This window comes from Dendrobates tinctorius, unplaced genomic scaffold (genome assembly GCF_039654945.1).
Source record: "Dendrobates tinctorius isolate UK_male_01 unplaced genomic scaffold, ASM3965494v1 ptg000046l, whole genome shotgun sequence".
Classification (NCBI taxonomy): Eukaryota; Metazoa; Chordata; class Amphibia; order Anura; family Dendrobatidae; genus Dendrobates; species Dendrobates tinctorius.
The window spans coordinates 81882747-81895222 of NW_027361714.1; the positions used below are offsets into that span (position 1 = coordinate 81882747).

The following is a 12476-nucleotide window of genomic DNA, read 5'->3' on the forward strand; positions in this document are numbered from 1 at the left end:
AATCAGCAATAATAGGTTATTCACAGTTATTAACAGTTATTCAACACCTTCAATTCTCTCTTCCGCCCCCCAGCACCTCCTCCCTCCCCACTCATCTCAGCTGAAGACTTTGCCTCATTTTTCAAGCAGAAAATTGATAACATCAGGGACAGTTTTGGTCAACAACCCCCAGAGCCCTTCCTCCCGACTTCCCAGCCCTCCACCTTCAAAACCAACTTCTCCACCATTACAGAAGATCAACTCTCCACTCTACTCTCAAGATCACATCTCACCACCTGTGCACTCGACCCGATCCCATCCCACTTCATCCCAAACCTCACCACAGTCTTCATCCCAACCCTAACCCATCTCTTCAACCTTTCACTAACAACTGGTGTTTTCCCCTCAAGCTTTAAACATGCCTCCATCACACCTATCCTCAAAAAGCCCTCTCTTGACCCATCCTCTGTATCTAGCTATCGCCCTATATCACTTCTCCCATACGCCTCCAAGCTACTGGAACAACACGTCTACCTTGAACTGTCCTCCCATCTCTCTTCTTGCTCCCTCTTCGACCGCTTACAATCTGGCTTCCGGTCACACCACTCCACTGAAACTGCCCTTACTAAGGTCACCAATGACCTGTTAACTGCCAAGAGCAAGCGACACTACTCTGTCCTCCTCCTCCTGGACCTGTCGGCTGCCTTTGACACAGTGGACCATTCCCTATTATTACAGACCCTCTCATCCCTCGGCATCACAGACTTGGCCCTCTCCTGGATCTCATCATACCTAACAGACCGGACATTCAGCGTCTCCCACTCACACACCACCTCCTCACCTCGCCCCCTATCTGTCGGAGTCCCACAAGGTTCAGTCCTTGGGCCCCTGCTGTTCTCTATTTACACCTTTGGCCTGGGACAGCTCATAGAATCTCATGGCTTTCAGTATCATCTTTATGCTGATGACACACAGATCTACATCTCTGGACCAGATATCACCTCCCTACTAACCAGAATCCCTCAATGTCTGTCCACTATTTCATCCTTCTTCTCCACTAGATATCTGAAACTCAACATGGACAAAACAGAATTCATCATCTTTCCCCCATCTCACGTGACCCCCCCTACGAACCTATCAATTACAGTAAATGACTGCCCACTCTCCCCAGTCCCACAAGCTCGCTGCCTCGGAGTAATCCTTGACGCTGATCTCTCCTTCAAACCACATATCCAAACCCTTTCCACTTCCTGCCGACTTCAACTCAAAAATATTTCACGCATCCGTTCATTCCTCACCCAAGAATCTGCAAAAACCCTAGTCCATGCCCTCATCTCTCGCCTTGACTACTGCAACCTCATGCTCTGTGGCCTCCCCTCAAACACTCTCGCACCCCTCCAATCTATTCTAAACTCTGCTGCCCGACTAATCCACCTGTCCCCCCGCTATTCCCCAGCTTCTCCCCTCTGTCAATCCCTTCACTGGCTCCCAATTGCCCAGAGACTCCATTACAAAACCCTAACCATGACATACAAAGCCATCCACAACTTGTCTCCTCCATACATCTGTGACCTCGTCTCCCGGTACTTTCCTGCACGCAACCTCCGATCCTCACAAGATCTCCTTCTCTACTCCCGTCTTATCTCCTCTTCCCACAATCGCATACAAGATTTCTCTCGCGCATCACCCCTACTCTGGAACTCTCTACCACAACATATCAGACTCTCACCTACCATCGAAACCTTCAAAAAGAGCCTGAAGACCCACCTCTTCCGACAAGCCTATAACCTGCAGTAACCACCGATCGACCAAACCGCTGCACGACCAGCTCTACCCTCTCCTACTGTATTATCACCCATCCCTTGAAGATTGTGAGCCCTCGCGGGCAGGGTCCTCTCTCCTCCTGTACCAGTTATGACTTGTATTGTTTAAGATTATTGTACTTGTTTTTATGTATACCCCTCCTCACATGTAAAGCGCCATGGAATAAATGGCGCTAGAACAATAAATAATAATAATAATAGGTGGAAAAAATAATCACCGGGAGCGAAAGGCAGCCTTCCCCAACAATGTCTGCTGGCATATTGACTTAAGGGAGTTTTACACTAAGCGATATCGCTAGCAATATCGCTAAAACGTCACTGGTTTTGTGACGTTATAGCGATATTGCTAGTGATATCGCTAAGTGTGATACTTACCAACGACCGGCTCCCCCGCTGTCCATCGCTGATCGCGCGAGAATGTCCGGCTCCATTTCTCGTCGGGCGCTTCCTGCTGAGACTTCCTGCTGTGACGTCCAGCGACGCGTGGAGGCGAGCGGGAGGACGCAGGATCGCTGTGTGTGAATGGTAAGTATCGTTCTCTGCGTCGCTGCTGCATCGCTGTGAGGTCTTTCTGTATGAAAGCTCACTAGCGATCATTTAGCGATGCACCAGCGATCCTGACCGGGTCGGATCGCCGGTCGGATCGCTGGTGCATCGCTAAATGTAAAAGGGCCTTAAGAAGGGTTCTGCGTACCTTAGTGGCGCGAGCTCGTATAAATAGTGCTCCACCCTCCAGAAACTGACACATGTGTCTTTTGTAGCTTGCTGAACCAAAATGCAGACTGGGATACTGCCTTGTGAATATGGCTTAAAGTAAATTGCAAAAATATCAGTTTATCATCACTTGTAGGAGGAGGGAACCCTATTTTAAGGGTGAACTAACAATGGTAGATTTATGCAGATTATTTCCCCAGCTCATCAGCAGGGAAATACTCCAGTGAAATCCACACCTAATTAAATGGACTTTTGTCTGCAGATCCACTTTTAATCTGCTGCAAAATCTACAACCTCGCATCGTGGCCAAAAGTTTTGAGCCTGACACAAATTTTGGTTTTCACATAATTTTCTGCTTCAGTGTTCTTAGATCTTCGATAAAAGCAACCCCACACATGCATGTTCTGAAGATGCTTTACTGTTGGTATAACACAGGGCTCATGGTAGTGCTCACTTTTCTACTCCGGTCAGTCATTGTTCCTGATGTCCCAAACATTCTGAACTTGGCAGGAACGTCAGTGCTTGGACTGCCCAGGACTGGGGTAAAGTTATTTTTTCTGGTGAAGCCCCCTTCAAACTGTTTGTGACATCTAGAAGAACGTCTGGAGAAGAAGCATTGAGCATATTACCATGAGTCCTGCGTTAAAACAACCCTAAAGCATCCTGAGACCATTTATACTGTATATGGGGTTGATTTTCATCTAAGGTAGTGGTCTCGCTCACTATTTTGTCTAAGAACACTGCCATGTCTTAAGATTGGTATCTAATCATCCTCCAAGAGCAACTCTTCCCAATGATCCAGGAGCAATATGGTGATGAATAGTGATGAGCGAACGTGCTTGGATAGGTGGTAACCGAGTGACTTTGGCATGCTTGAAAAATGGTCGAGTCCCCCTGCCCAGCCTGTATGTCTTGCGGCTGTTTGATAGTCACAACACATGCAGGGATTGCCAAGCAAACAGGAAATCCCTGTCGTTTTTTAATTTTTATTTCATAAATCAATAGCACACTTGAAAGTAAGCAACTTTCTAATATATATAATGTATCTTATCAGAGAGATTTTCTTCTTTCTGTGCTAGGATCAGTCATTATCAAAATTCTCAATTCTGAGGTAAAATCTATTCAGTGAAGACCCTTTCCCATTACTGAGATAGGAGATGGCGGCTGCTACTGATAAGATTCTATATAGATGGGAGGAACTACAGGCAGAGCTCATCCCTCCTCCTCCCACCTCCTCCTCCCTCCTCCTCCTCCCTCCTCCTATCCACATAGAATCTTATCAGTAGCAGCCACCATCTCCTATCTCAGTAATGGGAAAGCCTCTTCCCTGAATTCAGATTTTATGGGCAAAGGGTCATGTATAGACTTTTCTTGCCTTTCTGAAATTGGTTCCTACAAAACATGTTTCTTGTAATCATGAAATATTAAATGTTCTCACTGGCAAAGGTGTATTCATTGGTTTATTTTTCTTTTGTTTTTCACGCTTTTTCTGAAGAGAGGGAACTCCGACCACCATCACTTTCTTCTCTGGAGAACTGCATGAAGCTCTGTCAGATGATCGTGCAGGGCCTCCAACAGTTCAAATCGCCCTTTTTGCAGCTGCCATTTATTGAAGAGGATCACTTAAGACGAGTGTTCAACCACAAAAAGGTATATCGGACTTGCTTCTATCCCGTGGGGGGTGTTTTCTCATTGAGCCATCTCAAACTCTGTATAAGAAATCCTTTTAAATATTCTATGAAACCTTTTAGCGTGAAATGAGGTAGCTAGGAAGTATAATATGGATCCATAATGGTATAAAAGTGATGACAGTTCACTCCCTGTTTAAAGCACCACTCCAGCAGGTGGTTTTGCTTTTTTATTTTTTTTTTTTCCAGCACTGGAGTGGTGCTATATATCTAACGTCCCTGTTCATAGTCGCAATACTTATCCAACACCATCTTCAACTTTTATCAGCGCCGGTCAAGTATCACAGCGCCAGCTTGTGACCAAAACTTCTGACTAACTGTAAGTCAGCGGTAACGGTCACACGCTCTCAGTGTAAGTCTATGTGAGCCAGGACAAGGCTCTCATAGACTTTGATGGAAAAGTGACCTCCGGTTTGCTCCAGCAAACACTGGAGTGATCCAACAAGTAACAAGCTGCTAGAGATCAACAGGAGTTGCGATGATAGAAGGTAAAAACAGCAGTATGTAAGTATCATACTAGGGGCAGGAAACTTGGATTAAAAGCACCACCTCAGCGCTGCAATGAAAAAAAACAAAACACTAGAGTCAAACCTTAACCCTTTAATGACCAGGGAATTTTCCATTTATGCTGTCTATGCAAGAATGGAGCTTTTCATCTCCCAGGAATAGTGTACAGATCCTGGCATCATGGGACCTTGCATTATCATGCTGAAACATGAGGTGATAAGGCGAGGATGAATGACACAACAATGACCCTCAGGATCTCATCACTATCTCTGTGCATTGAAAGTGGCAACAATAAAATGCACCTGTGTTCGTTGTTAATAACATACGCCTGCCCATACCATAACCACACCTCCACAATGGGCCAGTCAATTCACAATGATAACATCCGCAAACCGCTCACCCACACAACACCTCTCAAACGTACCAGATGCCATCGAATGTGAGCATTTGTCCACTCAAGTCGGTTACGACAAACAACTGCAGTCAGGTGGAGACTTTGATGAGGATGACGAGCATGCACATGAGGTACCTTGAGATGGTTTCTGACAGTTTGTGCAGAAATTCTTTGGTTATGCAAACCGATTGTTGCAGCAGCTGTCTAGGTGGCTGGTCTCAGACAATCTTAGAAGTGAAGATGCTGGATGTTGAGATCCCAGGCTGAGGTGGTCACATGTGGTCTTAAGTTGTGATTCCAGTTGGATGTACTGCCAAATTCTCTGAAACACCTTTGGAGACGTCTTATGGTAGAGAAATGAACATTCAATTCATGGACAACAGCTCTGGTTGACATTCCTGCAATCAGCATACCAATTGCACGCTCCCTCAAAACTTGTGACATCTGTGGCATTGTGCTGTGTGATAAAGCTGCACATTTTAGAGTAACCTTTTATTGTGACCAACCAAAGGCACACGTGCAATAACTATGTCTAATCAGCATCTGGATATGTCACACCTGTAAGGTGGATGGATGATCTCGGCAAAGGAGAAGTGCTCACTAAGCCCGGGGTCAGACTCGCGAGAAATTCTGACGAGTCTCACACGTCAATACCTGGCATTGCCTCTGGCACTCGGGAGCGAAGCGTGCGGCTGCATGTATTTCTATGCACTGTGCACGCTCCGTTCCCGAGTGCCGGCGGTATTAATATGCGAGACTCGTCCAAGTTTCTCGCATGTGTGATCCTGGCCTAACACAGATTTAGATAAATTAATGAGCAACATTTGAGCGAAAAAGGCCTTTTGTGTACATAGAAAAATTACCAGATCTTTGAGTTTAGCTTGTGAAAAATGGGAACAAAAATGAAAGTGTTGCTTTTATATTTTCGATCAGTGTGTGTGTCTTTATACAAAAAGTTTGTGTATTTATACCGAACGTTTGTGTATTTATACCAAAGTGTGTGTGTGTACCCACACACACAATTTTGTTAGTTTTCCTACCTATAAAGAATGGAGAGATCTGTAATTTTTATCATAGGAACACTTCAACTGTGAGAGACAGAATCTTAAAATAAAAATCTAGAAAATCACACTTTTCCATAAGGAACTTGCGTTTTATTGCATGAAATAAGTATTTGATACAACAGAACACAGAACTTAATGTTTGGTACAGTAACCTTTGTTTGCAATTACAGAGGTCAGACTTTTCCTGTATTTCCTGACCAAGTTTGCACACACTGCAGCAGGGATTTTGGCCCACTACTCCATAGAGATCTTCTCCAGAACTTTCAGGTTTTGGGGCTGTCACTTAGCAACATTGAGTTTCAGCTCCCTCCAAAGATTTTCTATCGGATTCAGGTCTGGAGACTGGTTAGGCCACTCCAGGACCTTGAAATGCTTCTTAAGGAGCCACTCCTTAAGGCCCCGTCTCACTAAGCAATCTCGGTAGCGAGATCGCTGCTGAGTCACAACTTTTGTGACATAACAGCGATCTCACCAGTGAGATTGCTGTGTGTGACAGCGATCAGCGAGCGGCCCCCCTGCCTGTATCGCTGATCGCTGTAAGAAACCTCTGGACATTTCTTTGGTCGCTGGTCTCCCGCTGGCCAGCACGCATCGCTGCGTGTGACAGGCGGGAGACCAGCGATCAGGTGTAAAAAAAATTATTAAAAAAATATAGTTATTCTCACCTTCCGACGTCGCGTTCAGCCATCCTGCCTCTCTCCACGCTCCGGTCCCAGTGATCCTTTGCGAGAATGACCGCGAGACTTTGTTATCCCGCGAGACTGTGACATCTCGCGGTCATTCTCGCAAAGGATCACTGGGACCGGAGCGTGGAGAGAGGCGGGATGGCTGAACGCGACATCGGAAGGTGAGAATAACTATATTTTTTATTTTGATTCTATTTTTTACAGGATGGCCAGCGATGCCGGGCGCTCGGCATCGCTGTGCTGATCGCTGGTGAAGCTGTCTGTATGACAGCTCACCAGCGATCACATAGTGATTTACCAGCGATCCTGACACCTTCATATCGGTGTCGGGATCGCTGCTAAGTCGCTTAGTGTGACGGGGCCTTTAGTTGTCCTGGCTGTGTGTTTTGGATCATTGTCATGCTGGAAGACCCAGCCAGATCCCATCTTCAATGCTCTTACTGAAGGAAGAAGGTTGTTGGCCAAAAATCTTGCGATATATGACCCCATCCATCCTCCCTATGTGTGTATGTATATATATATATATATATATATAATATATATATCTGGTTTGGGTGCATTAGTATTTTTGAACAGCTCGACAGAAATACAAGTATTTTAACCTGTCATAGAGTGAATTTGTTATGAATATGCACAGAGAAGATTTTCAAGCAGAATTGTCATAAAGAACTTTGCAAATATTTTATGCAATGACACTGATAATGAAAAGAACTCAGATTGACCTAATTTATTTCTGAATTTAGTTTAAAATCAAGACCATCCGGGACCTGGTCAGCATGAAGGAGTCAGATCGTCGTCTGCTGTTCAGCTTTCTAGAGGATAGCAGTTATGAGGAGTTGGTGGCAGTTCTTGGTAGTTTTCCACATGTCACAATGGAAGTAAAACCACAAGGTATGTCTATTTCTTGTGTTCTTATATCTATGTATTTGATTCAAGTTTCCTATTTTTTTTTTTATGATAATTACTCATTTGATGGGAATGAGTAGTATTATTTTATTTTTTTTTTATTTTTTTTTTTTTATGTATTCCATCAGTGAATGAATGTCACATTTCAATATATTTGATTCCTTTTAATAGGATTTGTTCCATAATTACAACTGATCACCTATGCACATGCAGTTCATCACTTGCCTATCTGTCAGGCATGGAGCAACCATGTGCATGCCCAAACACTGCTTCGAGTCAGGGGCTCTACCCCCATTTTTTTTGATGAGTGGATGAGGATACCAGAAATCGGCAGCTTGTCGCTACAGTGGGTACGGAAAGTATTCAGACCTCTTTAAATTTTTCACTTTGTTTCATTGTACCATTTGGTAAATTCAAAAAAGTTCATTTTTTTTCTCATTAATGTACACTCTGCACCCCATATTGACTGAAAAAAAAACAAATGTAGAAATTTTTTCAAATGTATTAAAGAAAAACTGAAATATCACATGGTCATAAGTATTCAGACCTTTTGCTTAGACACTCCTATTAAAGTCACATGCTGTCCATTTCCTTGTGATCCTCCTTGATATGGTTCTACTCCTTCATTGGAGTCCAGCTGTGTTTAAATAAACTGATAGGTCTTGATTTGTAAAGGCACATACCTGTCTATATAAGACCTCACAGTGCATGTCAGACCAAATGAGAATCATGAGGTCAAAGGTACTGGCCAAGGAGCTCTGAGACGTGGCAAGGCACAGATCTGGCCAAGGTTACAAAGGAATTTCTGCAGTACTCAAGGTTCCTAAGAGCACAGTGCCCTCCATAATCCTTAAATGGAAGAATTTTGGGACCACCAGAAATCTTCCTAGACCTGGCCATCCAGCCAAACTGAGCAATCGTGGGAGAAGAGCCTTGGTGAGAGAGGTAAAGAAGATCCCTAGAATCACTGTGGCTGAGCTCCACAGATGCAGTAGGGAGATGGGAGAAAGTTCCATAAAGTCAACTATCACTGCAGCCCTCCACCCGTCGGGCCTTTATGGCAGAGTGGCCCGACGGAAGCCTTTCCTCAGTGCAAGACATATGAAAGCCCTCATAGAGTTTGCTAAAAAACGCACATGAAGGACTCCTAGACTATGAGAAATAAGATTCTCTGGTCTGATGAGACGAAGATAGAATTATCACCAAAAAGTTTAAGCGGTATATGTGGCCAAAACCATGCACTGCTCATCGCCTGCCCAATACAATCCCAACAGTGAAACGTGGTGGCAGCATCATGCTATGTGGGTGTTTTTCAGCTGCAGGGAAAAGACAACTGGTTGCAATTGAAGGAAACATGAATGCGGCCAAGTACAGAGATATCCTGGATGAAAACCTCTTCCAGAATGCTCTGGACCTCAGACTTGGCCGAAGGTTCACCTTCCAACAAGACAATGACTCTAAGCACACAGATAAAATAGCAAAGAGTAACTTAAGAACAACTCTGCGTCCATTCTTGACTGACCTAGCCAGAGCCCTGATCTAAAACCAATTGAGCATCTCTGGAGGGACCTGAAAATGGCTGTCCACCAACGTTCACCATCCAACATGACGGAACTGGAGAACATCTGCAAGGAAGAATAGCAGAGGATCCCCAAATCCAGGTGTGAAAAACTTGTTTCATCATTCCCAAGAAGACTCATGGCTGTACTAGCTCAAAAGGGTGCTTCTACTCAATACTGAGCAGAGGGTCTGAATACTTATGGCCAAGTGATATTTCAGTTTTTCTTTTTTAATAAATTTGCAAAAATGTCTACCTTTTTTTTTTCAGTCAAGATGGGGTGCAGAGTGAACATTAATGAGGAAAAAAATGAACTTTCTTGAATTTATCAAATGGCTGCAATGAAAGAGTGAAAAAATTTAAAGGGGTCTGAATACTTTCCTTACCCATTGTATGTGGATAGGTGATGGCTTGCAAATGTGACATACAACACCTTTGCTGACTGTCATGATCATTGATTTGTCGTTGTATTGTTGTGTGCAATCCTCTGTGTGCCTAGCAGAGCAACAATACAAATCCTGTTGTCAACTCCAGAATTAACATTTTCAAATCTATCTATTCTGTGAGCAAGACCCAGGTTAAGAAATGCTTTCTGCCCCTTTAACTGGGACGTCTCATCATTAAATGGGTAAAATTGCAAAGTACCTCTAAAATACAAGCAAGTTTGCAATTTAGCTCTATTAAAAATCCTCACTGTACTGAAGAATATAAGGATTTTATATTGTATAGTTGATTGCTTTTTTCCCAGCATGGGATAGCTCAACTGGTCTGAACTGTCTACCCTTCAAGGGGTCAATGCCCGATGGTCAAATAGGAAGTCAGAATGCCGGGAAAGGGTGCCCTCCTAAAGAGAAGACTAGAAAACTCCTTTAATGTGAACTGAAAATGGATGGGAAAGAATGAAAACTGCTGCAAAAGTAGAGGAATGAGCTTCCCATAGCAACCAATCTATTCCACTTCTCAGTCTTAGAAGCACTTTAGAGAATGAGAGGCAGCCTAATTGCTTCCCATGGATGACAATTGGATTCACTTTGCACTAGATTTTACATATCACTCCTAAAATGTTTCACATGGCAAAATGATTGTTGATAATGGTGACTAAAGGAGTTGTACCAAGTATGGAAGTCCTTCCTTATCGGTAGGACAGAGGGTAACTTATGGAATGTTAGAGATCTAACCGTACGCCCACTGATCCTTAGTATTGGCTTCAGCAATCCCATAGAGAGTGAGTGGAGTGGGAGAACACCTGCTTCACCTCCACTCTATGATGGGGCCCTTTAGAGCAATGCTACAACCCCTTTAAGCTTCATTTACATGAGACTAGACATTTTCAGCCTATAAGAAAGCTAACATATTATGTGCTTGTTTATTACAGTGCTAGACGATGAAGACAGTAATAACATTACGGTGGGCTCCCTCGTTACTGTCCTTGTAACCCTTAAAAGACAAACCATGGCGGTACGTATGACAAGGAATTGTAATAATTGCACTTGAATCTACAGATGGACTAGTAGTGATGTAGAGTTTTGGATTATTAGACGATCTATGCCATTGAGTGTTTCTGGAAGAAAGACTTGTTCGTGTAGTTTGCTACCGGCAGAGCTTCTCTCTTGTTAATTTCTCTTCCTTTCACATCATAGGAAGTGTTTGAGAAGGAGCAGTCTACTTGCTCAGCTGAAGACCAGCCTGTTGAAGAAGCAGTATGTATAAGTGTTTTATGTTGAGAAGCCAATGTGGCCATCTTCCATTGCCTGACCCTACTGACTAGATTGTGAGGGACCTGGTATGTTATACCTGTGCCTTTAGCTCTTTTGGATTTCTCAGCTATATCACATGTTAAAACAGTATAGCTATAAAAGCTTAGAGTCAAAATGGACCCAACAGTTTCAGCAATGTCCTTTAAAACAATAATAGGTTTTACTTGCAATCTAAGTACTTATTTTTTGCAAATTTTAAACTAGTTGTTCTCACTTATGTATGGGTGTAGCTCTATGCTACATACCAGGGGCATTGGGGGGGGGGGGGGTGATTCTGAGGCTGCCGCATGACTCTGCAGTGCATATGCCCTGTTATTCAGGATAGAATATGTGCTTGATTACCTGCTGGACGGCCAACAGATTCCATAGTAGCTGTCCAGCCCATCGGGCAGCATCTCTGACCTTTGTGGGGGAAAAAAAGAGGCTCTACACCGCTATTTTAATTGTTAAAAAATATGAAATCTATGCTTTTTGCAAACTGTTAAGGTCAGATTACGTGGTAAATGTTGCTAGTGTTTTTTTTTTTTTTTTTCCAATATATTCCTTCATATTTCTAGCGATTAGTAAATGCCCATAAGTAAGTTAACTCTAGAACACTGTATACATGTGAGTTAAAGGGCACCTGTCAGTTGATTCATGCTGCTCAAACCACATGCAGCAAGAATAAAAGCCTGACTGCATGATTACAGCCTGGAATGTTTTTCCTCTGAGTTGTCAGAGACATTATGGTTTGAAGAGATGAGAATAATCTAGCGCGGCTTCAGACTTTTTCTTCCATTACTCCAGGTGATTGACAGATCTTTATGTACACAAAGGAAAAGGCATGTCAATCAGCTAGATTGATTAGTGGGAAAACTGGCAGGAGCAGCACCAGACTAGTCTTGTCTCTACCTATGGTTCTTTCAACTGCTCTTTTGGCATTTCCAGAGTACAATATGCCAGATTGCAGTCGTGCAGCCAGGCTCTGATTTCATGCTACCCCTGGTTTGTGAATCATGAATAAAATCACAGGTTCCCTTTAGGATGTGTGCATACGGTGCGGATTTAGCCCTGCGGATCCGCAGCAGATTCTATTGCGTTGTACAGTACCTTTTTAAAGTCAATGGAAAACGAAAAACGCAGTGCACATGCTGCGGATTTTTCCGCGCGGATTAGCTGTGGATTGAAATTCGCAGCATGTCAATTCTTTGTGCGGAATCCGCAGTGGTTTGACACCTGCTCCATTATAAGAATTTGCAGGTGTCAAAACGCAGGGGAAATCCGCAGTCTAATCCGCAGGTAATTTGACCTGCGGATTTAGCCAAATCTGCAGCAGAATCCGCACCGTGTGCACATACCCTAATGAGTCCATCATCATCATGTTACTGTTGCTTTATTGGAATGAAAAGTAATAGCATGCA

The 12476-nt window shown here is 43.5% G+C and overlaps 1 protein-coding gene across 3 annotated transcripts in view; it reads left to right on the forward strand.

Annotated features, from left to right (window-relative positions):
- The window catches only part of SEC63 (SEC63 homolog, protein translocation regulator), a 119583-nt gene that overhangs the window by 75249 nt on the left and 31858 nt on the right, over positions 1-12476 (forward strand). For all 3 annotated transcript variants that reach the window (XM_073576061.1, XM_073576063.1, XM_073576062.1), the window contains exons 12-15: positions 4012-4166; positions 7599-7746; positions 10695-10777; positions 10960-11019. In XM_073576061.1, the coding sequence (XP_073432162.1) occupies positions 4012-4166; positions 7599-7746; positions 10695-10777; positions 10960-11019 (446 nt within the window). The remainder of the gene's footprint in view (positions 1-4011; positions 4167-7598; positions 7747-10694; positions 10778-10959; positions 11020-12476) is intronic.